Raw genomic sequence first — 27,990 nt, forward strand, 5'->3', positions numbered from 1 at the left:
ATGGTGATGGTGGCTTGCTATCCAGGAAATGGAGCAGGTTATGTGCGACATGTGGACAACCCCAACGGCGACGGCTGCTGCATCCCCTGCATCTACTATCTGAACAAGAACTGGGATGCCCAGCTACATGGTGGGGTCCTGCGGATATTTCCAGAAGAGAAATCGTTCATAGCGTACATGGAGCCCATTTTCGACAGACTGTTGTTCTTCTGGTCAGACCGCAGGAACCCACATGAAGTCCAGCCTTCCTATGCAATCAGATACACCATATGACTGTTTGGTACTTTGATGCTGAAGCAAGGGCAGAAGACAAAAAGAAATTCAGGAATTTAACTAGGAAAACTGAACCTGCCCTCACTGAGGACTGACCCTGATCTGAAATCTGCTGGCCCTATTCATTTTAGTAACAGTTCCTGAATTCACTTTAAGAGTTGAGATCCAAAGAAGGCCTCTTCTTTAGTGACTCGGTGATGAGAACCCTTCTGCTTCTTGCATCATTCACATCCCTGTCTTGTGTACAGTACTGTGTGTTTTCTTGCCAAGACTGCATCTACCTTCAGACACTTTCTTTACCAGATGAACTCATTTGCTAACTCCAGAAATACCTGCAGACAGCCTAGCTGGCCAGCGGTTTAATTGTCAGATTTGGTAATCCTGGGTATCAAAGCAAGAACCTGGAAGCACGGGCGAGGGACTGAATCTTACTTGCACTTTATGTACACTTCCTGATTTGAAAGGAGGAAGTTTGCAAAGAAGTTAGACAGGTGACAGATGCCACAGAGAGGCATCACTGAAGCCTTAACATCAGGAAACAGAAATCTGTGTCATATGAACAATTTCCAGATGTTCTTAATCCAGGGCTGTTGGGATTTCTGGAGGATTATCTCAACCTAATGACGTGACGTTATTACCTCTAGAAAGGGCTGCTGTCATAGTCATCAATTTCTAAGTATCCTGTGGGTGGACACTCCTTTTTCCTGGTCCTGCAAACTGGACTTTCTGCCTCTGCCCCATTTTGATGAAAATATGACTTTCTCATCAAAGATGACAACACCATTTATTTTCTATTTTCACTTCTGACTTAGAGAACCTAATTCATTAATTGTTCTGGTTGCTTTGTTGAAATGAAATTTGAATTTAAATCAAAGGAGAAAAAAATCTTCCTGGTAGTTTAGAGCCAACAACCTCTGATAATGGTGTCAAAAGACCTGGGTCTACGGATATACAATAAACGTGTTCATCTTGAACAATTTGAGATTGGAGATGGAGTCGGAAATGTGGGCATTCCTATTTTTCAGTTTTTCTTTCTCATGAACTCATCCTTCTTTAACAAAATTAGAAAATCACGAAAACTAGGGAGCTATATTTTAAAAAGGAAATAGAAATAAAACAAAAAATCCTGAAAAGCTGCTTGAGTTCTTCTACATTTTCTGACCCTAGTAACCTCTTTTGAACAGATTTGACTCTTCAGATCCACTGTGGTTGGCAATGTGGCCAGAATCATGGAATTTGCCAGAACTGTGGGAAGCTCTGCTCCTACAGTAAGCACAGATTCCACTGCCTCAAGAACTCTGTATTGAGCTCCTGTTTTTATGCAAGTTACTTTTCTTAGTTTTCAATTCCATTTTCATATTTTTAAAATCCCTGTAATTTCTTGCTTGAAAATCCCATGAACATTAAGGGGCCAGAAATATTTTCTTTGGTCACTGACACATACATAGACTTCCAAGAAAGCAGCATATTTTTGTGAGTGTGTCTGGTTTTGGAAAATTTCCAGATAAGACTTGTCTTCATTCTCATGACTGCTCTATTTTTTTTCTGTAGTACTCATCATCTCCTAACTTACTATGTAATTTACTTATTTGTTATGTTCATTGTCTGGTATCCTTTCTCTAGAGTGTAAGCACAATGAAGACAGGGATTTTTGTATGTTTTTAATCAATGGAATGTATTCCCAGCACCTAAAATAGTGCCTGGCACATAGTAAGGGCTCAGTAAATACCTGTTGAATAAACTCACTCTCCTGCCATAAAAAAAAAAAAAAAAAAAGGATTGGAAGTAGGCTCAGCCTAGGAGGTCAGAATTGCCAGGGCAAGGTGCATCTTGCATCTAACAAAGTCGATATGAAGAAATGATCTTTGCTAGCATGTGCTTTAGTTTTGAGAGAGTTTAAGATAAATTGAAAATAGTACCCCAGCTGAGAATTTGAGAATACGTATAGTATTCATTGGCTCTTCTATGTCCTGAAGAAAAATGTCCTGCTTTTGTTGGCTGGGCAAACTAAATACATGTGTTTTCCTCCTCTTATGATCACGTGAGACCACTTGGTGTCATGTTGGAGCTTTTCTCCTCTATCTTTAGTGCTGTGTCCAAAACCAAGTAATTTCTTTTAGGCTTCCCTCTTCTCAGGGTTAATTCCCTGATTTTCTACACTATAGCACCTTCTCCAGGAGTTGGAGGGAAATCTTTATTTTAGGGGTCTGACTTTTTTTCTTTTTGTGGTACGCGGGCCTCTCACTGTTGTGGCCTCTCCCGTTGCGGAGCACAGGCTCTGGACGCACAGGCTCAGTGGCCATGGCTCACGGGCCCAGCCGCTCCGCGGCATGTGGGATCTTCCCGGACCGGGACACAAACCCGTGTCCCCTGCATCGGTAGGCAGACTCTCAGTCACTGCGCCACCAGGGAAGCCCACTTCTGTGTTCTTGAAATGGTTATGCAGATTGCCTGGTGATGCATACACAATTTTTACAGAATTAACTAATTAGTTAATCCATCAAACACTTCTTGAGTGTGTAAAATATCTAGTCACTGAAGATACAAAAATAAAAAAGTTACAGTTCCTGCCCTCAAATGCTCATGGTCCAACCTGGGGAGATGTGTCCAAGAAATCATTATAAACAGAAATATAGTAGAAGCACAGAATGGGCTTACTTAGCCAAAACATGGAGGGAAGTGGGGAATACAGTAGAAGCTTTCAACTATATTTCCTGAAAAGTTTTCTTTTGCTTTATAAGAAAATGAAGATTCTGTTTTTATTGTATAATTTACTTTTGTAGACTTTATTGACTGCCTAGGCATCAGTACACATTTGTTGGTGGTGAATTCTATAGTCTTACACTATTACTGATTTACTACAGTGGTTGTAACTCAAAAACTGAAATAAATGTTAATTAGCTTAATACTGATATTATTTTGTTTATTTCTTCTATGATATACTATGTCAAATATAAGAGAAGAGAAATTCATCCAGTTTGGTTCTTGTGTTTCTATAGGGTTATCTGAAACTCACTGCACTAACAGACACCAGAAATGGGCATGTGTTTCTGATCAAAGCTGATTGTTCTGGAAGTACTGCTGACTCTTATGGAAGATTTGAAATTGGTGACTGTTGGTATAGATTGATATGGATTTCAGTCTACTCATCTCTGTGCAAGAGAGATCTTACTAATTTGTGTGTGTGTTGTGGGTATGTGCATTTATATAAAGAGGATAAGATGTTTGGTTGCCATTCACGTGTTTATTTGGTGGAATGCAGTGGATAGCATATTTAAACACTGGTATTTAAATAGTAAGAGTATCTCCAATTATCAAGGAGCATCTTAAAATTATCTGACATTTCTGAAGGAAATTCATTTTAACTGTCTTTAATAAAGATTGTATCATTTAATGGGCAGAAGACCTAAATAGACATTTCTCCAAAGAAGACATACAGATGGCCAATAGGCACATGAAGAGATGCTCAACATCACTAATTATTAGAGAAATGCAAATCAAACCACATTGAGGTATCACCACAGGCCGGTCAGAATGGCCATCATTTAAAAGTCTGTGAATAACAAATGCTGGAGAGGGTGTGGAGAAAAGGGAACCCTCCTTCACTGTTGGTGGAAACATAAATTGGTGCAGCCACTATGGAAAACAGTACAGAGGTTGCTTAAAAAACTAAAAATAGAATTGCCATATGATCCAACATTCCCACTCCTGGCCATATATCTGGAGAAAACTCTAATTTGAAAAGATACATGCACCCCAATGTTCATTGCAGCATTATTTACAATAGCCAAGACACAGAAGCAACCTAAATGTCCATTGACAGACGAATGGATAAAGAAGATGTGGTATATATAAATAATGGAATACTATTCAGCCATAAAAAAGAATGATGTAATACCATTTGCAGCAACATGCATGGACCTAGCCATTATCACACTACGTGAAGTAAGTCAGACAGGGAAAGAGAAATATCATATGATACCCCTTATATGTGGAATCTAAAATATGATACAAATGAACTTATTTACAAAACAGAAACAGACTCGCAGACATAGAAAACAAATTTATGGTTACCAAAGGGGAAAGGGGGTGGGAGAGGGATAAATTAGGAGTTTGGGATTAGCAGATACAAACTACTGTATATAAAATAGATAAACAACAAGGTCCTACTGTATAGCACAGGAACTATATTCAATATCCTGTAATAAACTGTAATGGAAAAGAATGTGTGTGTGTGTGTGTGTGTGTGTGTGTGTGTGTTTGTGTGTGTGTATGTATATATAATTGAACCACTTTGCTGTATACTGGAAACTAACACAACATTGTAAATCAACTATACTTCAATAAAAAATTTTTTTAAAAGATTATATCATTTAAAATATTTTCAATCATGTATTTGGGAGGTAGAAGCTTGGACATCATTCTTGGTGGTTTTTATTTAACAATGAAGTCTTTGACTTTTCAGTGTTATTTCCAAAATAGCTAGCTATTTTACGTTTGGTAGTGTATATATGTCCCTGCCACTCTCTCACTTTGTCCCAGCTTACCCTTCCCTCTCCCTGTGTCCTCAAGTCCATTCTCTAGTAGGTCTGCATCTTTATTCCTGATTTGCCCCTAGGTTCTTCATGACCTTTTTTTTTTTTTAGATTCCATATATATGTGTTAGCCATTGTATATATGTGCCATATCTTCTTTATCCATTCATCTATCGATGGACACTTAGGTTGCTTCCATGTCCTGGCTATTGTAAATAGAGCTGCAATGAATGTTGTGGTACATGACTCTTTTTTTTTTTAGTTTGTAGGTTTTATATATTATAGCTAATCTTATCTTTAGTATGTAAGTCAAAGATATTCTGCTAGGCTCTAGATTGTCTTTTTTTTTTGTATTTTTATTGAAATGTTTCTTCTGACTTTGTTTTCAGTTAACTAATATTCTGTTTAGCTGTATGCAGTCTGCTGTTAAATTCACCACTGATGTCTTAGTTTCAGTATTAGTCTTTCTATTGTGTTCCTTTCAAACCATAGAAGTCTTTCTTCAGTTTCTTTCCTAGATTTTCTTTCGTCTTTTATACCTTAAACATAGAACATTTAAAGTCTGTATTTGTTAATGCCAGTATCTAGAACTTCTATCTGTCTGTTTCTATTATCTGTTATTTCTCTGGCTTCCGTGTTGAGGATGTATTGGATGGATAGTAAGAGTGAAAATAGCAGGCTTGTTAAAAGGCTGTGGCAGTAATTAAGACACATGGTGACAAATTGGACAATGGTTGTGGCATTAGGAAAGGAGAGTAACATTCAAGAGGTCAAAACAACAAGGTTGCTCTCATAGGTGCGGAAGGGAGGTGGCTCTGCTTCCTAGACAAGGGAGTAATATATGTACATTATTTGGGATTGCCCTATCAAGAAGATTTGTTTCTACTCCCCTACTTATTTATTTATTCAGTCATTTGTTTATATCAGTATGGACTCAGTATATGTATTTTGTACTTTATATTATAATCTAGTTGTTGTGTTATTTACTTTGTTCAAATTGTTCTAGTCCGGGTCCTTGGGAACTCTTTCAGGTTGACTCCTGAGTCCCTTTGACATAACCCGTCCTTTTGTTTTTTGAGCACTTTATTGCATTACAAGATACTCCAGGCTTATCTTGCATTTCCTCCTGTCCCAGTCCTAGATGCAGCCATTACTCCTAAGAGCTTAGTTTTCTCTTATTGGATAATAGCATTTAGAAACCAAGATATGGGCACTGGGCATATTTGTTGCTGATGTAGTATCATTGTTTCTAGGACTTGTATGTAGATGACTAGATTTAGAAGATAGTTCAATTAATTTTTATTCCAACCCTCATTTTAAAGGTGAGGAAACTAATTCCCAGAGAGCTGAAATGATTTGTCTGTGATCATACAGCTATTCAGTCACAGCGGAAAGACCAGGAACCAGACTCCTATCTCTTAGTATTACTGTTTACACTTTGTCCTCATAAACCTTTGCATATGCAGTGCAGAAAAGTTAACTTAGGCTCCTTGAAAAATTTTATCCAGCCTTTTCTTTGACGTTACTTTGATTCAGTGAGCACTCTCCAAAAAGACCCGGTATCTTGATAATTTAGAATATTTCTCCTTGTGCCTTCTTGACATTGTTAGCCAAATCACATTTCATTCAATCAAAGACATGTTAGAGTCCTAAGTGAGCCTTATTTGAATTACAACTATCTAGAACAGTTTGCTTCTTTGATAAATATAATCAAGTTTATTTGGAAGCATGACTTGAAATATGTCTCAGGTTTAAATTATGCTACGACTTCTCACTGGGTGATGTCACTTTTTCTTAGTAAATGAATTGTGCGCAAATGACTTTTTAACATCTTGTTGGAGATGAGAGGGATTGTGTCAGTGTATAAGCATTGCCCCATTTCTTTTCCTCTGTTCCATTTCATTCAGAATCTCCACATTCCTACCGTAATTACCTGAAATTAATTTTTAGAGATTTGCTTTACCAATTAGTGTTGATAAATTATTTTTCAGGACTAGGTCAACTCTGTAGAACTCAATTCATTTAATTTATTGGTCATCCACGCAGTTTAATGAGAAGGAATCTTTGGGAACATTTTCTCTGGATATTTTAAAGTAAAAATTAAAATACACAGAACAACACTAACAAAAGAGAGCTGGTATAGCTATAGAGAGATCAGAAAGAAGAGACTTAAAAGCAAACAGCATTAGGCATTAAGAAGTCACTGTATAATACTGAAAGGTTTAGTTCACAAGGAAGATATAAAATTCTAAAATTATAAGCACCTAATAATAGCTTCAGGATATATAAATCAGAATTACAAATAGTTATTGATAAATTCACTATGATGGTGGGCCATTTTAAAATATCTCCTTTATTAATAGATTATAGAAAATTAGTTAAGAGTATAAAAATTTTTTAAAAAGTCAATTAGCAAGCTAGATATAACAAATATATATAGAATTGCATCCAAAAATTAGAGAACACAAATTTTTTTCAAGCATACATGGACCATTTATAAAAATTTGTCATGTACCAAATCAAAATATATCATAATAAATGTCAAATAATCTTTATAGTACTGTCTGTGGTCTCTGATATAAAGAAATTCAGTTAGAAGTCAACCACAAAAAGATGAAGCATACATTTGAAATCTAAAGACACATTCTTCTAACTCATGAGTCAAAGAAGAAGTCATAATAGAAGTTTAAAATTTTAGAATATAATAAAAACAAAATTACTATCTATAAAAACTTGTGGTTTACTCATTATGCAGTAGTTAAGAAGGGAAAGGATTAATAAGTTTCACAAAATAAGGATCATCAAAAGATGCTTCAAAAAAGATGAAAAGACATAACACAGAGTGTGGAAAGACATAACACAGGGTGTGGCTAGAGATGCTGCATGAGAAACAGATGGGAGCTGAGGGTGGGAAATTAGGCAGAGGCCAGACCATGGCAGGCCTCCCAGTCTCTGGGCCTGTTGTTCCTTTTGCTCAGGATGCTTTCCTGTCTCTTTGCCTAGCCCTTCCTTCTGTCTTTTAGGTACATGGTGGTTAAGTATCACCATACTCTGTTACTGCATTAACATTAACATTTATCACAGCTGTAATTTTTCTACGCTTGCTTGTGTATTTTCTCTCTCCCCATCAGAATATATATACGCTCCACAAGGGCAGAACACACGCCTCTTATTCAGTGTTTTATCCATAGCACTTAGAACAGTATCTGCATGTACTAGGACCCCCAGAAAAGAACTGTCAAATGAATGGATTAATTGAGCAGAATTGAGGGCTAAAATATTGGTAACTGAATCTTTATTTTAATGTGATTTTTCCCTTTAATTATATTCAATTTTGTTTACCAGTGGGCCAGGTACTGTATAGGATGGCGCAAAGGCAACAAAGTGGACTAAAGTCCATTGGGCAGAACAAAACCTTGTGGCAGAGACATACCTAGAATTACTGGATTAGATTACAAGCGCTAACATAAAGATAAATAAAGTGTTAGGAATTTTATTTTTACAATAAACTAAATGTGATAAGCATTCATTATAAGAATCTCTTCTGGGCTATAGTAATAATCTGTTTTTTGTTTTTTAAGAAAAATAAGGTTTATTTTTATGAATTTTTGGAAAATAACTTGGGTGGTTCAGTAGAAATAATTTATATGTGCATAGTACTCTACACTCTGTTTTGACAGATTGGAAAATATTTAATAGGGAGATATTCATTTCAAATGATTTTCTAGGAGTAGAAATCACACTGTAATTGTGGTTTTAATTCTATTATTGAATACCTTATTGCTCTTCTTGAGAACCTATAGAAATCATTTTCTTTAAACTATATATTCTTAAAATCATAGTCATAATTTTTTCCTTTCTTATGCCTGTAGGTTTTTGAAAATGAAATTAACTCAGGGGAAGTAAAATTGTTTCTTCAGGATTTTCAACATAGTGATGGTTTTGAGGATCAGTTTAAAAAGGAGACAGAAAGGTATAACTAATATGCTTATTTAGTGAGTTTTTTGCTTATTCATATTCATAGCTAGCCCTCTGAGTGGAGGCAGTGAATAATGGCCCTCAAATGTTTGATTAGTTTTAAAAATATAGCTCTTTGTAGTAAGTACAACCTGATTTGTCTAAAAATAGGGCGTATTTATGATCCCATAACTATGGTATTAACACAAGAAAAGATATTGCTAAAGAATTAAATTTCTCTGTCATATCAACAACTGCCCAGTTCCAAAGCCTTTGTAAATGTTTTTGGAGCTCTTGGAGGGGGCAGTGTACTTGAGGTAAGGTAAAGCTCAGTACACAATTAAATTTTGAGACATTATATGCTTCCAGAAAGAAAATAATGTACTAGAAATGGAATTATTAGCATGGCGAATACTTGGTACTATAAATGAAAAAAAATGTTAAAAACTGGGAGAAAAGTAAATTTCCATTAGAAAAACAAAAGAAACAGCAGCTTTCATGCTTATAAAATGTTCAAATTTAGGTGTTACATGCAAAAACATCAAATAAGGAAACAGTTTTTTGAGCCATATTTTCTTAGAGATTTATAAGTAATGTTAGCTACAGTCACTGGAAGAGCACTGCATAATAATGTGTATAGTATGCAACCTGTATAAACAACTTTCACAAGCGCATTAAGTGAACAAATAATATTAATTCAAAAGGTGTTTTGAGATAATATTATATGCTACTAATATATACTAATTAGTAAATACTAATTATATACTAAGCACTGTATACAAATACAAAGTATTAATAGTTCTTGCTCTCTAGTTTATAGTTTAATTGGGGACACAGACATGTAAAAGACAAATTTAAATACAGTGTAGTAAATACTATTATAGAGGCAGAGTCCAAGGATTGTGGGTGCAGAAGACAGGACTATGCAAGGGGGAGAGTTCCCCACCACCTTCTTTGAAAAGAAGATATCTTGGTTAGATTTAGGATCGGATCTTAAATAAATAGAAATTCAGCAGGTGGAAAGGGAGGGAAGAAAGTTTCAAGCTGTGGGGAGAAGTTTGAGCAAAGGTAAGGAGCTGTGAAAATATCTTACTAATGGTGAGAAATGTAATGTGTCAGGAGTTATAAGGTATACGTGAATTGGAATGCCTGGAAGCTTGAGAAGATGAGAGACAGAGCAAAAAATATAATGTGGGCCAGAGTGTGAAGGAACTCAATATATGTGAAACCAAGGAGTACACATTTTATTCAGTCTGTTAGAATGAAAATGAGGCACAGATGGAGTCTTTTTTGCATTTTCCTATCTGTCTGTCAATCACCTATCTGGAAGGAGGATTGCTGGTAATGAGGTGAAAGATAGCTGGCAGGAAATGGAGAACAAGTTGATGTTTACAGTAACCCAAGAAAAGGTGGGAAGGTGGGAAGGAGGAAAGAGCAAGAAACCTGAAATTACCCACAGAAACAAAAGGAAAAGGTTTTTACTTTGTTAAGGCTGAGGCATAAAGGGCATAAAGGGCATAAAGGAAATTAATAGAGATAAGGATGAAAAAGTAGGCAGGGGCCAGACTACCAGCATCCTCAATTTATGAGTCCAGTAAGGAGCCCGAGTTTATCCTGACGTTGGTGAACAGGTATAACAATTTCCCTGGATCTAAGCGGTGGGATCTAAGCAGGTGGAGCTGCCTCTCCTCTCTATGGCATTCAAACTCTGCCTTATATTTTTGGTAGGTCTAGTGTGGGAGAGGGTTTCCTGTCCCTTGCTTAGTGGTAGGAGACTCATAATAGTATTGGTATAGGATCCTCGGATCAGGGATGTTTCCGGCCCTCCTCCAGGAGTGGAGGGTTTTTCTTCTGCCCTTTTTCCAACTGTACTGTATTCACCTGTGCACAACAGGTGAATATTTGCTGCTATTCCCCCTGCAGTTGAAGACTTTTGTTCCGTTGGGGAGGTAGGTCCAAGTGGGGCTTTTCGACATTTACAGCAGTGGCAGTAGCTTTCCTTCTCTAAGCCTATGCCACTGAGAGAAGGGTTCCTTCCATTTCCTATCCTGTCTCCAGTCCTTCTTATGAGCACTTATGGAGGTCTGTTGAGTCTGTGAGGTGTGCACACTCTCTGTATCTATGGCTTCCTGGGGTTCTATATGCTAACACTAGGCTGAATTGCTCATTCAGCCTTTAGCAATATATTGGGCTTTTTCTTATCTGAATGCTTTCTGTATCTCGTTCACCCCTCAGCTCCACAAGTGAGCCAGTGTGCCCTACGCACACTGTGACCGCCACAAGGGACCTGTCTCTCCTTAGGAGGCTGTCTTTCCTTAGATTTCAGAATACTTCGTTGGCCTGTAATCACAGCTCTCTGATGGGTTCAAAATTTTTTTTATTTTGTTTTTTTCAACTTTTATATGTTGTTAGTATGTGAGTGATGCTCATATTACCTTTCTACATTTTAGGCAGAAGTGGAATTTTGAATATAAATGTATTTAAAAAATAAAAACAAGAGCATATTCCTTTGTAAACATGTCTTTTTAATGAATATATATTTACATTTCACTTTTTAAAAGCTAAATAATGTTCCATTGTATGACTACACAATTATCTGTGTAGTTGATCTTTTCTGGTTGGTCACCTAGGGTAGTTCTTTTAAAAACATTATAATGTACAGTGATATGATAAATAGCCATGGAACTCAATCTCTACTCTTGAGAGCTGTTCCTTTTGAGAAACAGCTTTTGACCAGTTACCGGGCCTTAGTAGAGACTGAACACTTAACCATGAGCCTGAAAGTTGGGCGTGCACAGCAGCATTCCATTATCAAATGGAAGTGGTGTATACAAGGTCGGGCTTGAGCAGGCTCTGAAGGTACAAATAAATTATATGAAGTGGCTAAAATGCCCATGGTCCCCTCTTCTGCTACATTACCTCCTCTTTCTCAGCCTGTACCTGTGGCTTCATGACGAGTTCCCTATGATCAATTGACTGAGGAAGAGAAAACTGGGACCTGGTTTACAGATGGTTCTGCACCATACACAGGCACCTCCTGGAAGTGGACAGCAGCTGCACTACAGTGCTGTTTTGGGGACATGCCTGAAGGACAGTAGTGAAGGGAGGTCTTCCCCATTGGTAGAACTCTGAGCAGTGTGCTTGGTTGTTCATTTTGCTTAGAAGCAGAAATGGCCAGAGGTACAAATCTTTACTAATTCATGGCCTATAGCCAATTGTTTAGCTGGATGGTCAAGGACTTGGAAGAAACATAACTGGAAAATTGGTCACAAGGAAATCTGGGAGAGAGAAATGTGTATAGATCTCTCTGAAAGGGCCAAAAACATGAATATATTTGTGTCCTTTGTGAATGCTCATCAAAGGATGATTTAAGAAGAGGTTTTAATAATCAGGTGGATAGGATGACCTATTCTGTAGATACTGGTCAGCCTCTTTCCCAGCCACTCCTGTCATTACCCAGTGGATTTATGAATAAAGTAGACATGCTGGCAGGAATAGAAGCTGTGCATGGGCTCCTCATCAACGTGGAATTCCACTCACCAAGGCTGACCTTGCTATGGTCACTGCTGAGCGCCCAATCTGCCAGCAGCAGAGACCAACACTGAGGCCCCAATATAGCACCATTTCCCAGGGTGGTCAGCCAGCTAGCTACTTGATGGCAGGTTGATTACATTGGACTGCTTCTGTCATAGAAAGAACGGTGCTTTTTCATACTAAAATAGACACTAGATACGGATTTGCCTTCCTCGCAACAAGCTTCTAGCAGATCTACCATCTGGACCTGCAGGATGCCTTATCCACCATCATGGTAGTCCACACAGCCTTGCTTCTGATCAAGGAGCTCACTTGGAGGCAAATTATTTGTGGCAGTGGGCTCATGATCATCTCTTACTGTCTCCTTTTTGAGGAGAACTTTTCTCCTATGACTACTTGAGTTATTTCTTTCTTGCTAAATACAGGCATACCTGGTTTTATAGCCCTACACTTTATTGTACTTTGCAGATACTGTGTTTTTTACAAATTGAAAGTTTGTGGCAACCCTGTGTTGAGCACATTTTTCCAACAGCATTGCCTCACTTCATGTCTCTGTGTCACATTTTGGTAATTTTCGCAATATGTCAAACTTTTTCATTATGATTATGTTTGTTATAGTGATATGATCAGTGATCTTTGATGTTACTGTTGCAAAAAGATTACAACTTGCTGCAGGCTCAGATGATGGTTAGCATTTTTTAGCAGTAAAGTATTTTTTAATTAAAATACGTATATTGTTTTATAGACATAATGTTATTGCACATTTAGTAGACTACAGTATAGTGTAAGCATAACTTTTACATGCACTGGGGAACAACAAAATTCATGTGACTTGCTTATTGCGATAGTACCTTTATTGTGGTGGTCCGGAACCAAACCCACTATATCTCTGAGGTATGCCTGTGTTCCATAGTTTGTTTCTGAAACTCCTTCCTTTTATATATTCCTTTTATATGCTCTGCATCCTTTAGTATTTTAATAATTATTGTCATTTTTTTCACTTTTTTTTTTTTGAGTTCTGGGAAAATTCCTTAAGCTGGTTTTCTAAATCACTAATTTGTTTTTCTGTTCGCTTCTCATTTTAGGGATTTTAATTGAGTAATTGTGGTTTTTATTTGAAAGTGAGCTTTTATTACTTTGGATTGTTTCATTTTTACATGCTAAATCTCCCTTTGAAAATAAAAATTTATTTTCTTCTGCAAAATGGTACATATTCACTATAAAAATTTAGATAATAGTCACTGCTAGCATTTTGATGAATACTTGCCATGTTTTTTAATCATATGTTTATATATGATATATATGTATACATACATATATATGATGAAAGATCTCACTTTAATATTCTTTTACCTCCTTTATAATTTAATAATATAACAAATTTATGTCAATAAACATATACATCATTCTTTTAAATAAAATAATGTTTGCTCAAATTTCATTTAAAATACAAATAGGAGTTTTTAAAGTATTCTTCTCTCTTATAAAGGAAAACATTTGCTGTGATTTCTCAGAATGATATACTTTTGTGAAGTACTAGATATCTTTATATATCTAGTGATTGTGTTTTCTATTTATTCATATTTACAAGGAGAGATTTATGTTTGCTATTTTGGAATTTGAGAAAGGTTCTGTCAGAAATTGTGTAAGCCCTCTTCAGTGATCTTGGTCATAGTGTTTTTGGAAGATAAGTGGGTCACATGACCTTGAGTAATGGAGAGGAACTATTGGTGAGACCACTGCATGGCAGGGAAGGACCCTTCTTTTATTCTGTCTGTGGGAGCAGTGGTGGAACCAGAGCTCCAGATGTCTGTGTAAAGTGAAGAGAGTTCCTGGGCCAGTGGAGTTTATTAGTGAGCCAGGTAGTTGGATTTTTCCCTCTCATATTTGTTATAATAGTCCATGTTGGACGAGTCCCATGTTACTTGGAGCAAATCCCCTTTGTAGCATCCTTTTGCCACAATACCTTTGATTAGCATGCCACTTCACCACATGAAGGCTGGGAATGGACATAAAATATGGCTGCCTTGTGTGGGGGGCATTGGTAGAATTACAGTAATCCTGGGATTTGTATCTGCCCAAGTACCCCAATCTTTTTTTTTTTTTCTCCCTCCTGGCTCTGCTACTCTGGGCTTGCAGGTTTTCCGGATTTGTAGGAGAATGTCATTCATTCACTTGCTCCCTCAGAGGCCTCCTCCTTTGCTGTGTTCAGTCACAGGCTAGGAGGTACCTCCCTTGGCCTATTCCTACCTGTGCCATATGTAACAGAAATCTCTCAAAATGTCTGGATACCGATGGCATCCTTCTCTGTTCAGAAACTGATTTTTTAAAAAGCTACCTTAACCTAATTGTATATTTCTTAGGTCATGCCAGTAGATTTTGGGGAGGGAAAAATTTAAATTCATGGACTGAAATAACCCTTTGAAAAGAAATTCCTATGCCACCTTCTCTGTTGGTCAAAGAGATAAATGGATTTACCTGTGTGAAAGGGTTTCATGAAACCTGGGTGTATTGCATCTCCTGCTTTTCCTCTGTCTACCCTATGTTTCTGTGTTTGTAATAGATGATTCAACATGTGTTCCTCTTGGAGAAAACAAGGACTACATCAATGCTAGTTATATTAAAATAGTCAATTCTGGAGAAGTATTATTATTATTGCTACCCAAGGACCACTGCCAACTACCACAAATGACTTTTGGCGAATAGTTTTGGAAAATAACTCTAATGTTATTGTCATGATAACCAGAGAGGTAGAAGGTGGAGTTATCAAACGCCACCATTACTGGCCCGTTTCTATGAAGAAACCTTTGGAATTGAAAAATTGTCATATCTTCCTGGAGAACTACCAGATACTTCAATATTTCATCATTCGAATATTTCAAGTTGTCAAGAAGTCCGTAAGTTAAAAAAAATCAGTGTTAGATATATATTTCATTATATAAGCACACGTGTCAGGATGAGAAGTTAGGGGTAAGATGGGACATAGCTGGGGATACTTTTTAAAGTAACTTGTTTTTACTTCTCCCTGGTACCAGAAACTAAGACAACACCACCTCTACGTCTGCCTAACCAAACTCTGACTGGAGAGACGAAAAAATTGAAAAGGTGAGTTGGGGCGGTTGAGAGTGAGTGTTGGAAGTTGCCTAATCCTGGGATGTACTTCGGCTGCTTCTGCTGAGAGTGACAGATGTGTATGGAGTCCTTAAGATATCCTGATAATCACTGTGCCAGGCACTGTTGCTCCTTACTGAGTAGCAAAGAGTTCAGTGCGCTTACTGGTACCTCCAGTTACTGTGCTCAATGAATGTGGTAATATTGAGATTTGTATGGGATGCTTTGGGAGCTCAGAAGGGAAGTACTTAGCTCTCCTTGGGCTTGGGGGGAAGACTTGCTAGAGGAGGTGACATCTGGATTGAGAATAACCCAAATGAGAAAGATGGAAAGAGGAAGTAGATGATCAAGGTATAAAATAGCATGGGATATGTATAGAGAGATACAAGTAGTTAAGTGTTTCTGGAATGTAAAAGTTCAATGCCAGGGAGTAGTGAGAGGTGAGATGAGGCTATAGAAAATAAGTAGAGAAAGCCAGAACATGAAATGTCTTGGATTTCAGCTAAGGAACATGAACTCATTATGAAGATAATTGGGAGACATTGAACAATTTTAGTAAGAAGCGTCCAAGATCAACTAGGGCCGTTAACAATTAGATAGAAAGCAAAGACTCTGGTGTTTTTCAGATAAAATTGGCAGACTTTATGTGACTTATGACTTATAAGGAGCGTTCAAAAATTATGCTGTCAAATGCGATAGCCACATTTGGCTATTTTATATTTAAATTATTAAAACTTACATAAAATAACAAATTCAGTTTCTCATTTATAGTATCCACACTTCTAGTATTTAATCACATGTTACTAGTGGCTACCATATGGGCAGCAAAGATATAGAGCATCTGCATCATTGTAGAAAGTTCTATTGGGAAGTATTGGTCTAGAATAATTCATAGAATAATTCATTTCTTGCTCTAACAGACTCAGAAAACAGAAAAGGAATGATTTATAGGAGAAAGTGATGTTACATTGCTCTAAGTGGATTTGATTAGCAGGTAGGTGATACATGTGTTCTATAGGAGTGAAGGGGATGGGAGTTAAACCAGAAACTTGAGAAGAGTGATGAGATTTGGAGTCATCATCAAAGAAGTTGATTGGAGCACAGGCAATGATCAGGAAAAGGGTTGCTGGAGGTGCTGAGGTTGGAACCCATAATTTGCAATAACAATAAAATATGCAACTATGTGATTAATTTTTTCCTAACCATGGGATTCCTGAACACAGGTTATGAGACTTACCCAGGGAGGGATGTTGCTTAGTATATGTGGCAGGATTCAAAGGATGAAAGGAGTTGACAGTTTGGTAAGAGAATGATTTAGATAATCAGCTATGAAGTCTAAATTTAGGGAGATGGACGGAATCGGGCTAGGAGGAAATGGAGGACAACAAGGACAGGAGAGCTCCATTTAGTCACATTGTTGGAGTTGAAGTGAAGCACAAATGAGGTGGTAGCGTAACAGCTTCTGCTCAGAAAATGATGTTGGAATCTAAGAACTGGAAGATTTTTGATATTGGACATTATAGGTGATGGTGAGTCTAAGGAGTGATCACATTGTGAGGACTAGAAGAAAGAAATGGTCTCCTCTGCAAGAGAGAAATAAAAATGTGAGGTTAGAGTGTCTGTTTGGTTGTTGAGATCCCAAATTTGCCTGGTCAGAATCTGTGGTAGGGTGATAGCGATGAGAAGGTGAAGCTAAGAGGTATGAAACTCAAAAGGAAGAGAGGTTTTTGTACAAAGAGAAGGAATAATGAATTGGAAATAGCATTGGGCAGCAAGCAGTGTGCAACCTAATCTCTAGGCTCTGTGGTACCTGGAGTACAGGAAAATAGGTGGCCTTGATTAGAGAGGGCTGCAGAGTGCAGTGCCCATGGGAGGCAAGGCCAGGAAGTGGAAGAAGCATTTAGGGAAGTGATGATGGTTTCCACGAGTTTACTGTGGGATGGGGGCCTGAGTGCAAAGGGAGATGTTGAAGAGCTAGAGAAGTGGGGGAGGAGGGGAAAGGATAGATTTGAAGAGCATGAGGATCGGAGCATAGAGTGGTGACAAAGGAGGCCAAGAATAGTAATAATGGCTGACATTGATGGAGAGCTTGCTGGCTGTGTGCTAGGCCCTGTGCTTGCTCTGTACACCTGAGGATTTGCCTGATCCTTCACTCTCCTAAGACTTGTTGATTCCCTCCTATTAACCAAGTATTGTGCCAGATGCTGGAGATAGAAAACAGAAACAGCCTCAACTCTTAGAGTGCTTACAGTCTAGTGGGGGAGGAAAACACCGGTTCCAAATAACATGTGATACTTGCTATGGCCGGAGAAGGACAGCATGCTTGGAGAATACAGGCCAGGTGGGAGGCCCAGAGGGATGATCTGTCTGCAAGGATTCAAATGCTCAGTTCCACCTGTGCACCCTTGACAAGGGCGTCTAGGATGGTGGCCTTTGGGCTGAGGCCCGCAAGCCTCAAGACCATGGGGTTGATGTTTGGAGAATCTGCATCATGGCACTGTGTCAGGAAACCAGTGAGGCCCACCTTCGTGCAGGTTCTCAGTGGTCAGCAGTGCGTGAAAGGTTTAATCCCTAAGGTATGTGATGGAGTGAGAGCTATCCTCAATTTGGCGCCTTCACAAGATTGTCAAGTGTCGTTTTCCTCATCCAATTTCATGTGCCGATGATTCAAAATTGAGGTTTTCTGTTTGGAACGTAGGAAAATTGTATTTCTATTTGGAACGCAGAAAAAGGTGGTACATTAGCGAGAAGCAGAGGAGCAGTGAGAAACCCTTCCTGAGTTTTTTCACGAGGGTGCCCGGTGAAGTAAAACGAGGGCTCCACATTGGGGAAAGGGTGAACCCTCTGGAAGGGATGATCGGTAAACTCAAAGTGCTTTATCTGTCAAGCCTGAGGAGAGTTCCATGGCTCCACTTTCAGGGGGTTCAGCACAAGAGTGGGGACCAGAGTCTACTCACATGGTCATTAACTGCCCAATTCTCATCACCGGAGGAGGTTGCCCCCCACCAAATCCCGGTTAAGCAGCTTGACAGCACTTACTGTTTTAATTAAATTTAGTATCATAATATTTAAGCCGAGATAGATTGCTTTTCTATCTTATTCCTAACATATCAGCTCATCTTTCATCCTAAGTGTTTTGGATTCATGGTTTGTTTGGACTCTTCTACATTCTCATGGTGCAGAAGAAGGATGGTAGAGTTAGATTTGGGAGGACTGCACTATTGTCCCAGCTCTAAACATATGAGCCTTCTGACCTAGCATACATCTATCAGTCAATCAAATGCTTACTTTTCATCTGTAAACTGAGGATATCACAGTGCTTGCCTCCCCAGGATTGATGTGAGGATTAAATGAGATAATGCGTGTGAAGTCCTTAGCACAGTACCTGGCACAGAGTAAGGGCTGAATTCCTGTCCCCTGTTAGTATTTTTATTTTTATTATCCTATTACCATATAGCAATTAGTATTACTATTTCTGGCATATTAGAAATTAAAAGAAGATCTCTACTATAAGACGTTGATAAATCCTCTCTCTCCGCCTTCCTCTCCCTCCCTCCCTCCTTCTCTCTCTCCCTCTCTCCCACCCTCTCTCTTTCCCTTTCTCCCTCTCTCCCTCCCCACCCCACCCCCACAGACAGGAGCTAGTCACTTTGTAAAACACTTGCAGTTCACCAAGTGGCCAGACCATGGCACTCCTGCCTCAGTAGAAGGTTTTATAAAGTATGTTCGTTATGCGAGGAAGAGCCACCTTACAGGACCCATCACTGTTCACTGCAGTGCTGGCGTGGGCCGGACAGGGGTGTTCCTATGTGTGGATGTTGTGTTCCGTGCCATTGAAAAGAACTTTTCAGTAAGCGTGTGAATTAAGCAGATAAACTGATGCTGTTAGTAAACACTATACTTTTAACAGCCTTCTAATAACTGAAGACTAATATTTGGTCTTCAAGAGCAACCGAGTAAATAGCCTGTGAGCTTTGGATACCTGCTTCTCACTTAACGGCGGCAGGTTCTTGGAGGTGGTTGTGAGAATTAAAGTACGCAATGCAAACGAATGGCTTCGGACAGTGTCTGGAGCGTGGTAGGTGCATCGTAAACATGAGTTCATCTTCCTTTTCTTTCCCTCCACCCACACATACAGTTTTTAGAATCTTCTTAGAGAATGTTGATGATGTGTGCCTATTTTTAATGAACAGAAATACATGCATGTGAGCACATTGGGAAAAAAAAGTAGACTTCAGAGTTAATGAGAGGTCCCTGGGTTTGACTGCCAGTTTTGCCACACATTTTAGATTTTGGTGACTTTCTGCAAATTGCTCATCTTCTCTGAAACCTAGTTTTCTCATATGTAAAATAAGGCTAATAATATTGTTGGGTTTGAGTCAACCGTTAACAATTCTTTATTTTCCTCCTAAATTTGGAACCAGTAAGGGATAAACACAAGAATTAGACATATGGTGATTCTACTATGATCTTTATTACTGATTAATTAGGGAATGTGGCTTTGGATCTGTGCCCCAAAAGGCCTACTTTTACTGAACTGCTTTCCTGTGCTGCAGAAGTGAGGAGGGGAAGACATTAGTTAGCAGGCACTGCGGGGTGGCGGGGGAAAGCGGCTCTCACCATGTCCACAAGGAATATGAAAATCCACACCTCGGTCGTAAGACAACAGGGGCTACGAGGCATTTGTCCTGGTAGGCAAATTTTGCAGAGTTATCTTGTTATCAGAACAAATGTTAAATCTCTGCTCTCTTAGGCTTTATGTAGTTATACCCCAAGAGTGACAAACTCTCCCTTGTGATAGCAAATTGGCTGCATGGGTTCTACAACTCTCCATTCTAAGGTAGTATTACGTCGGGGGTAGAAAAATGTCCTCTCCCAGAAACTCCCTGGAGGACAGAGGGAGTTTATTTTTCTCAGAAGCTTGAGCCAATATCTCCTAGCATTTCACTGTTTCCACTTCAGTTATAGCCCTTTCCCTAAACTGATCACTGTGGGAGATGCTGGTCCATTAAGGTCTGTCAGGACTACTCCAGGCCATACAGCTGAGAATGAGAGAGGAATGGTTTCCCAAAGCAAACTGAGAGTTTTGTTTTGTTTTTTTAAATAAAGAATGAATATAAACTGGGTGGTAAAAAAATGACAAATGTCCCCAAAATGCTGAAAATTTAAGTAGTATGAATCTGATGTTACCTGTTCCTATAATTAGTGTTGTTTTATCCTTTTAACAGAAAACACATTAGCATCATTTTATTTTATATATTCTTCATCATAATTAATTTGTTTATATTTGTTCTTATTTTATATTCCTTATAGAAACTATAAAAACTATAAATATTGTATTTTGTGATTCTGAGGAGCACTTTTTTTTTCCCCATCATTATACCTTCTTTAAACTCAAAATGTGTTTTATAGTAAGTCATCTGTCAGCTTAATTGACAGTGTTTTTCTTAGCATTATGTAAAATAGTGATGTATTTTACAATTAAGGATGCTTAGATTTGATGGAAAATAGTGGTTCAAAAAAAGGAAATGCATCCATTGTTGCCTTATTGGCTTTTCATAGAGCCTTGAGCTGTCAAATGTTCTTACTTATGCCCCTCTCTCCTCTTTTCAGAAATTTTGTCCACCAGAGCTACTTAAAGTATGGTCTTGGACCAGCAACAATCTGTGTTATTTGCAGCAAGATAAGTTTTCTGGAATTGAGAGTAAGCATTTAGAAACTTTCAAAGCAGTTTGATATCTTGCTGTGACATCCAAGAGCATGACAGTGGGTTAGCCTTGGTGAACAGGATGTAGACCAGTTTGTGCGTTGTGGAAATCACACAGGGAGTCTTACATGCTGCAAGCTGTATACCAGCCGTGTGTGGCTAACATTTTAAGATTAGTTTATCAATTATAACTCTAAAGGATATGAAAATCTGAGAATATGTGACCATTTCTTTCTTCTTATTGTTATTTTATAGTCATTTTTATTTTTAAGTAAGGCTGCTTAAAAATCCTTAAAACATTGGGAGCAAACTGGCTCTTCTCTTGCCAGCACTGGTATTGCTCTGTAGTTGAAACATTCTCGATAGAACTTGCCCCTCTAACCGTCTTCAACATGCAATAATAGTTGTTAATTATCAGTTACCATATTATCACATAATGAAGTGAGTAATCCAGAATTTAACACATTAACCTTTACGAAATCAAAAATTCTTACCACATCACTAAACACACTGTCCAGTTCATCTGGCAGGGTTCTTTTTTTTTTTTTTTTTTTTTTTTTTTTTTGGTAGCAAGACTTTCTTGATGAAGCAGTGTGTTGGTTTATCTTTTGGGATAAATTCTTTAATCTGTATAACTACCTCAGACTTGTTTTGTTGTCATTGCAGCTCTACTACCAGAACATAATCCTACACAAAACTTACAAATTACATTTGATGACAGTGTAGTACTTTGCATTTTTATGCAATTTAAGACTAGTTAGTTGTGTTTATCAGTAATCAAACTGAGAAAAGGAAGAATTCTTCCTTCTTATCACATCATTTTCAAATCACACATATACTGAATCACTATGTTAGCAATAGGTGTGTAGTCAGTAAGTTGCAATGGTAAATACTTTGCTACTTTTGTTTTGTGAGTTGGTACCACTTCGCATCACTAGCCAGTCCCTGAATTCGTCAAGCTGTGGCTTCATTAGAAAATGGTGCTTTAACTATCTTTTTTTGCCATACCTTCAGCTCAGATTTTCAATAAAGCACCTTCAGTACAGTCTGTCACCATTATCTGGCAATCGTGTAAGGGTTTTTAGTCTTAGCAATTCAAAGTGCTATTTTGTAAGTCTGCAGAGTATTAATGTTACATGTGAAATGTTGAACATGAGCTTTTTATTTTAGTATTTTTTAAAATAATTCTTTTGTCTTGGAACTTATTGCTTTTGTTCTGTAAGTGACAAGTACATTTTAATGGTTTCTTTGCTTTGTTAGCCAGTACATCTTTGCAATTAATACAAGTGTGGTTTTAGCAATTCACAATTAATAATGGCTATAAAACTCAATGTATGAGGAATCATAATGCTAGGTAAAATTAACATGAACTCTTTTGGTCTTCATTTCTTTGTAGTTACTTACACTATTATCATTTGGTTAACCACTACAGCTATATTCAGAAAAGCTGTGCCTTTTCTTGTCAAGACAATCCAGGGCAGCGGCTTTTGCCATCAGTAAATTAAGGTTAAAAATGAATAATACAAATATATTTTCATAATTTGCCTAATCTTAAATTACAAATTAACAGACTTTCAAGAAACAATGGTTTTTAAATTCATTGAAGTTCCATTTTATCAATATTTCCTTTTATGGATCATGCTTTTGGTGTCAAGTTGAAGAACTCCTCACCTAGCCTAAAGAATCTTTAGGTCCTAAAGAATTTTTCCTATGTCCTTTTCTAAAGTTCTGTAGTCTTATGTTTTACATTTAAGTCCATAGTCCATTTTGAGTTAATTTTTTTATAAGGGGCAAGGTTTAAGTCAAGGTTCACTTGCTGTTCTTCCTCCACTGAATTGTTTTTACACCTTTGTCAGAAATCATTGGGAATATTTGTATGGGGCCTATTTCTAGTTCTGTATTCTGTTTCATTGATCTATGTGTCTATCCTTTCACCATTACCACACTTTGGATTCCTGTAGCTATGTAGGAAGTCTTAATATCAGGGAGAGTGATTCCTTCTCTTGCAAAATTGTTTTAACCATTATAGGTCTGTGCCTTTCCATATAAATTTTAAAATTAGCTTGTCTATGTTTACAGAAAAGCTTGAGGGATTTTGATAGGATGAATTGACATTTTTACTATGTTGGATCTTCCAATATGAATGTGGTATGTCTCTCAATTTATTTAGGTCTTCTTTGATTTCTTTCATCAGCATTTTGTCATTTTCAGCATATAGCTTCTGTACATGTTTTGTTGGATTTATTTTATTGTAAATGGTATTGTGTTTTTACTACCATGTTCATTGTGTGTACACATATGTACAAATAAGTTGATTTTTGTGTTTTTAAAAAATATTTATTTATTTGCTTGTGCCGGGTCATAGTTACAGCACGTGGGCTCCTTAGTTGCGGCAGGCAGGCTCCTTAGTTGTGGCATGTGAACTCTTAGTTGCAGGATGCATGTGGGATCTAGTTCCCTGCATTGGGAGCATGGAGTCTTAGCCACTGTGCCACCAGGGAAGTCCCCAAATGCAGTTGATTTTTGCATGTTGATCTTGTATCCTATGATCTTGTTGAACTCACTTATTAGTTCTAAGAGGTTTTTTTGTCCTGTTTTGTTTTGTTTTGTTTTCAGATTCCTTGGGAGTTTATGCATAGACAATCATTCCATCTGCAAGTAGGGACACACTTACCTCTTCCTTTCCAATTCATTTGCCTCATATTTCTTTTTTCTGGTCTTTTTGCGCTACCTGGAACTTCAAGTGTGTTGAAAACAGAAGGTGAGAGCAGACATTCTTGCCATCACTAATATTAGGGGAAAAGCAAATTAAAATTATTTGTTCTATGAAAGATGCTATGAAGTGGATGAAAGGACAAGCTATAGACTTGGAGAAACTGTTTGCAATCCACGTATCCAACAAAGGTCTCACATCTAGAGTATATAAAGAACCCTCAAAACTCAATAGTAAAATAAATAAATAGGCAAGTAATTCAGTTAGAAAATGGGTAAAAGACATGACATTTCAACAATGAGGATGTATTGATGATAAATAAGCACATGAAAAGATGCTCAGCTTCATTAACCTTTAGGGAAATGAAATTAAAACCATGATATTCAGCTGCATGAGCTGCTTGTAAATTTTGTAGATTAATCCTTTGTCAGTTGCTTCATTTGCAAATATTTTCTCCCATTCTGAGGGTTGTCTTTTCGTCTTGTTTATGGTTTCCTTTGCTGTGCAAAAGCTTTGAAGTTTCATTAGGTCCCATTTGTTTATTTTTGTTTTTATTTCCATTTCTCTAGGAGGTGGGTCAAAAAGGACCTTGCTGTGATTTATGTCATAGAGTGTTCTGCCTCTGTTTTCCTCTAAGAGTTTGATAGTGTCTGCCCTTACATTTAGGTCTTTAATCCATTTTGAATTTATTTTTGTGTATGGTGTTAGGGAGTGTTCTAATTTCATTCTTTTACATGTAGCTGTCCAGTTTTCCCAGCACCACTTACTGAAGAGGCTGTCTTTTCTCCACTGTATATTCTTGCCTCCTTTATCAAAGATAAGGTGACCATATGTGTGTGGGTTTATCTCTGGGCTTTCTCTCCTGTTTCATTGACCTATATTTCTGTTTTGGTGCCAGAACCATATTGTCTTGATTACTGTAGCTCTGTAGTATAGTCTGAAGTCAGGGAGCCTGATTCCTCCAGCTCCTTTTTCTTTCTCAAGATTGCTTTGGCTATTCGGGGTCTTTTGTGACAAAGGATTAATCTCCAAAATTTACAAGGAGCTCATGCAGCTCAGTATCAAAAAAACAAACAACCCAATCCAAAAATGGGCAGAAGATCTAAATAGACATTTCTCCAAAGAAGATATACAGATTGCCAACAAAAACATGAAAGAATGCTCAACATCATTAATCATTAGAGAAATGCAAATCAAAACTACAATGAGATATCATCTCACACTGGTCAGAATGGCCATCATCAAAAAATCTACAAATGATAAATGCTGGAGAGGGTGTGGAGAAAAGGGAACCCACTTGCACTGTTGGTGGGAATGCAAATTGATACAGCCGCTATGGAGAACAGTATGGAGGTTCCTTAAAAAACTAAAAATAGAACTACCATACGACCCAGCAATCCCACTACTGGGCATATACCCTGAGAAAACCATAATTCAAAAAGAGTCATGTACCACAATGTTCATTGCAGCTCTATTTACAATAGCCAGGACATGGAAGCAACCTAAGTGCCCATTGACAGATGAATGGATAAAGAAGATGTGACACATATATACAGTGGAATATTACTCAGCCATAAAAAAGAAACAAAATTGAGTTATTTGTAGTGAGGTGGATGGACCTAGAGTCTGTCATACAGAGTGAAGTAAGTCAGAAAGAGAAAAACAAATACCATATGCTAACACATATATATGGAATCTTAAAAAAAAAATTGTCATGAAGTACCTAGGGGAAAGATGGGAATAAAGACATCGACCTACTAGAGAATGAACTTGAGGATATGGGGAGGGGGAAGGGTAAGCTGTGACAAAGTGAGAGAGTGGCATGGACATATATACACTACCAAACGTAAAATAGATAGCTAGTGGGAAGCAGCTGCATAGCACAGGGAAATCAGTTCGGTGCTTTGTAACCACCTAGAGGGGTGGGATAGGGAGGGTGGGAGGGAGGGAGACGCAAGAGGGAAGAGATATGGGGACACATGTATACGTATAACTGATTCACTTTGTTATAAAGCAGAAACTAACATACCATTGTAAAGCAATTATACTCCAATAAGGATGTTAAAGAAAAAACCATAATAAAATATCACTAGACATCCATCAGAAAGGCTAATATAAAAAATAATGACAACACCAAATGCTGGTGAATGTTTGAAAAAACTAGATTACTCATATGTTGCTTATAGGAATGAACGTAAAATGGTATATCCAGTCTGGAAAATAGTTTTAAATTTTCCTTAAAAAAAACAAAAGCAGAACTAAACTAAACTTACCATATAACCTTAGGAATAACACTCGGGTATTTATTCCATAAAAAAGAAAACTTATGTTCACACATAAACCTGTATGTAAATGCTCATAGCAGATCTATTTATAATAGCCCAAAACTGGGAAACAACCTAGATGTTCTTCAAGAAGTTTAATGGTTAAAAAAATTGGTACCTGTCCATACTGTGGAATACTATTTAGCAATAAAGAGGAATGAACTACTGATACACTCAATTTGGATGAATCATTAGGCAATTAGACTAAATGAAAAAAAAGTTAGTCTCGAAAAGTTAGATATTACATGATTCCATTATGTAATCCCCTTGAAATAACAAAACTATAGAGATGGAGAACAGTTTACTGGTTGCCAAGGGTTGGGGGTTGGGGTGGGTGGGTAGTTCTAATGGATAACAGGAGGAAGTCTTGTGGGGGAACTGTTGTGCACCTTGATCGTGGTTGCAGTTGCATGAATTTTCACATGTGATAATATTTTATAGAACTATACATACACATACATGCCCACTCTCACAAAAGATTGCATGTTAAACTGGCAAAATCTGAATAAGCTCTGTAGATTCTACCAATGTCAACTTTTTGGTTTTGATATTATACTCTAGTTGTAGAGGATGGTATAATTGGGAGAAACTAGGTGAAGGATACACAGACACTCTCTGTACATTTTTTGCAACTTATTATGTATCTATAATTATTTCAATATAAAAAGTTTTAAAGGCTTAATTAACATTGTAAATTATTATAGAAATGACAAATTATAGAAATAAAGGAATGTTTACATTTTCTCTGTTATGTACTTTTGGATTATAGCTGACAGTTGACAAACCTTAAATTTCATGTGGTTTTGCTGCACATGACTCGTCCTCAGCTTATACCACATGTGACTTTTCAGGCAAGTTCAGCAACACCTGAGCTGGTCTATATCTTGTTCCACTGATGAGGCTGCTCAATGTTACCCCACTGTCAGATTGCCGTAAGAGTTTCTAAACACTTATTACCAGTTTCTGGACTCATCTCATTGTGGTCTAGCAACATCCCTTTGCAGACCTGCACCAGCTTAGTGACCACACTGGGTAGTGCTGGTCTCTGTGCACAGGTGCAGAATCTGGTGTTGGGCCAACTGTTGCTCAGGGTCTCCATTTGAGTTGAGAGGGCTCTTTATATGAGAAACAGCTGTGTTACTGTTGTGGCCAGAAAAAGTCTTCTATGCTTCAGACTTTTGCAGAATCACAGTGCTGCTTTAAGTTCTCCCTTCTGAGAACAGAAAAGTATACACAGGGGCAAATTTGTTGTTATTTCTTTTGGAGAACATTTCTTATTATAAATGATTGCTTCCTGCTTTTTCCTGGAAACCCATTTAAACAAGTCTTCCTTATCCATTAGACAAGGTTAAACATAGTACATTTTCTTATGACTGAAAATGAGAACTTTCTGGTTAAATCTTGAGATATCTTTTACTGGAAAGAAGTATGGCGTACTCCTTTGGCATCTGTGGGTTTTGTGTTTTCCCCCTCTATGGATAATACAAGATTACTGTCATCCTGTTACAGTTCAACATCATGAATATAGTGGGCCAAATGAGAACAACGTTATGGAATGATCCAAACAAGGTAAGTCTCACCGCATAAATTCTGATAAGAACAATAATGAATATAAAGATGAACATTGTATAACACATTACAATTTGTAAAGCTCTTTTGCCTACACAGTTTCATTGAATTCTCACCGTTTGAGGTGGACGTTAGTTATGCTCTGATATTACTGATGAAATACTTCAAGTTCAGAGCAATGAAGTTTGTTCCATGATGTCATTCAGACAGCAAGTAGAGGAGCCAAGACTGAAACTGAAGTCCCCTAATGCCCACACACATGCTTAG

The 27,990-nt window shown here is 37.6% G+C and overlaps 1 protein-coding gene across 1 annotated transcript; it reads left to right on the forward strand.

Moving 5' to 3' along the window:
* On the forward strand, nt 1-27,990 carry PTPN20 (protein tyrosine phosphatase non-receptor type 20; the record flags this gene model as incomplete). Its single annotated transcript, XM_079900581.1, is given in 7 exon segments — nt 1-130; nt 14,863-14,940; nt 14,943-15,196; nt 19,045-19,260; nt 27,664-27,695; nt 27,697-27,723; nt 27,891-27,990. Coding segments are annotated over 7 exon segments (837 nt in total).

Source organism: Stenella coeruleoalba, assembly GCF_951394435.1.
Source record: "Stenella coeruleoalba genome assembly, chromosome: 16".
NCBI lineage: Eukaryota > Metazoa > Chordata > Mammalia > Artiodactyla > Delphinidae > Stenella > Stenella coeruleoalba.